The sequence below is a fragment of the Vigna angularis genome, chromosome 1 (assembly GCF_016808095.1).
Source record: "Vigna angularis cultivar LongXiaoDou No.4 chromosome 1, ASM1680809v1, whole genome shotgun sequence".
Lineage (NCBI taxonomy): Eukaryota > Viridiplantae > Streptophyta > Magnoliopsida > Fabales > Fabaceae > Vigna > Vigna angularis.
The window spans coordinates 43,986,106-43,988,311 of NC_068970.1; the positions used below are offsets into that span (position 1 = coordinate 43,986,106).

Sequence of the window (2,206 nt, forward strand, 5' to 3'; positions counted from 1 at the left end):
AAAACAATTTCGAACACTTCAAATTTTACATCACTCCAATTATTATTTTTTTTGAAAATTTTCTATTTATCATATATTTTTTTTTATATTTTGTTTTATTATTTTTTTTTTGGTGAAATCGGATCATCCAAGAAGTCTTGAATTGGGCCGGATCGACCCAACAAAACCCTACCCGTTTCAGATTTTCAAAAATTTTTATTATTATTTTTTTTTTTGAAAACTCAGAAAGAAATCAGACCGACACCAGGCAGTTGCAGCGACCGGAACTGTAGCCACAGTGGATTTGCTCAGCTATAAAACGGGTACCCCTTCGGCGTCTGAGCGACATTTTCCCGATCTCGCTCTCTCTCTATCTTTCTCTTTCTCCCTCTTCTCTCTCTTCTCTCTCTTCCTTGAGTGTCTGGACTTCTGCGAGGCTCCTCCGTCCCCGCCTTCCACAGCGTCCGTGCCTTCCGAGGAGCTTCCGTGTGTCTTCCACTTCCAGGTAAGTCTTCTAAGCTCTAAATCCTCTTCCTTTCCTACTCTTCCGATCTTTCCTTCTCTCCTTTCTCTGCTTTTTTTTTTTGTTCAGTTTTCCTGTCTTTCTTCTCATTATGCTCTTTTTTTTTATCTCCTGCTTTCTGCTCTTCTTTTCTTTTATGCTTTTGCTTTCTGTTTTGCTTTCCTTCCCCTCTCCCCTTTCTGTTTTTCTTTTCTGCTTTCCCTTCTTGCAAGCTCTTTATTTTCTTCTGCTTTCTGCTTTGTCTGCTTTTATTTCTTTCTCGCCTTTCTCTGCCTTTCTTTCTGAGTCTTCTTTCTCTTTTCTTTTTTTTTTAATTTAAAAAAAAAAACTCAAAACACTTAAAAACACAACTGTCTTAAACTTAAGGGGTATATAGGCTGGAAACCAGACGTTAATCTCCCTTCGATTGAAGGTATGGCAGAGACAATCGGGTAGAACAACGCCACGTACCCCATAAAATCAGAAAACTTAAAAAGAGAATTTTATTTGTATGAATCGAACATGGACAAATGGACAAGGACAAAAGGACAAGGATAAAAGGACATAGATCTGTTTAGGACCCTCTTGCAAGGACCGTGAAACAGATCCGAGACCGGACACTGAAATAACAAAGAATGATCGGACAAAATAAACTAAAGGAAACAAAAACGAATAAAGAAAACACTGCAAATACTTCTTTTTTTGTTTTATGCTTTTGTTATGTTCTTGTTCTTTTTACTTTTTTTTTATTATTTTTTTTTGTTTTAGAAAACTTAGAGAGGAAAGATGAGCGAGATGGAGATGGAGAGATACTCCGGTCAGCGGTGGAGACCTACCGACGATCAGGTCAGAATGATGACCAATATTTACAATCATGGGGTCACACATCCCAGCCGAGCGCAAGTCGTCGAGATCGCGTCTCGACTAAGGGTTTTCGCTGATGTCACTGAATACAATGTGCACTGCTGGTTTAACAACCACGGCAATCGAGTCAGACGCTGGCAAGCGGAGATAGACCCCACTGGCACTCAGTTTTCACAACTGCCGCTATATATGTATGGTAAGTACCCTGATCACTTCCATCTCCTTTCCTTTCTTTTTTTTTTTTCTTGAAAATATCTCCTCATCTTATTATTGACAAAAAAAATTTCTTTTATTATTTTTTTTGGAAGAATACGACTGGGTGATCATGAGGGCGCCGAGGCTGCTGAACTTGTTCCCCGTTCCGATCATCATTGACGACGACAGGGACACACGACAAATCGCTCCACCCATGCTTCTCACATTCCGGACTAGAGCTCCCTCGACGGAGCTCTCCCTCAGACCACCGCAACCAGCTCGGGAATTTTTTCGCTGAAATGTTGTTTTTTTTTTTATTTTCATATATTATGGTCTGTAACTTAACGATCACCCGTGATCGAACCACGAACATTGTTTATTTGCTTTTGTTTATTTTCCTTGCTTTTTTTGCTTTTCTTCTTTTTTTTTTGCTGCTTTTTTTTAATTGTGACTTTGCACCTTTTCTGTTATATCTGCTTTTTTCTCTTTTTTATGCATTTTTATTTTATTTATCATGATGCCAAGATCTTATAAGTGTATCCGACCTTTACTGTAATTTCCTGCTCCGATGATGAAATGAAATTAGATTTTTATGCTTTTTCTTTTATTTTAGTCTAAACAAAAATTCCAATCAAATAATCCTTTGAAAGAAAAAAAATGAAGAAA

The 2,206-nt window shown here is 37.9% G+C and overlaps 1 protein-coding gene across 1 annotated transcript; it reads left to right on the forward strand.

Moving 5' to 3' along the window:
- Nucleotides 1-408: 408 nt before the first annotated feature.
- LOC128195417 (protein WUSCHEL-like) lies at nt 409-1,952 on the forward strand. The gene is made up of 3 exons (XM_052872850.1): nt 409-484; nt 1,250-1,541; nt 1,654-1,952. The coding sequence occupies exons 2-3, from the start codon at nt 1,268-1,270 to the stop codon at nt 1,836-1,838; spliced, it is 459 nt and encodes a 152-aa protein (XP_052728810.1). The 5' UTR covers nt 409-484; nt 1,250-1,267; the 3' UTR covers nt 1,839-1,952.
- The last annotated feature ends 254 nt before the right edge of the window (nt 1,953-2,206 follow it).

Bases quoted from the DNA above. Each gene is read 5' to 3' on its own strand.
- LOC128195417 (XM_052872850.1), top strand. From the start codon at position 1,268: ATGAGCGAGATGGAGATGGAGAGATACTCCGGTCAGCGGTGGAGACCT. The intron at 1,542-1,653 runs GTAAGTACCCTG...TTTTTTTGGAAG, and splicing joins ACTGCCGCTATATATGTATG to AATACGACTGGGTGATCATG.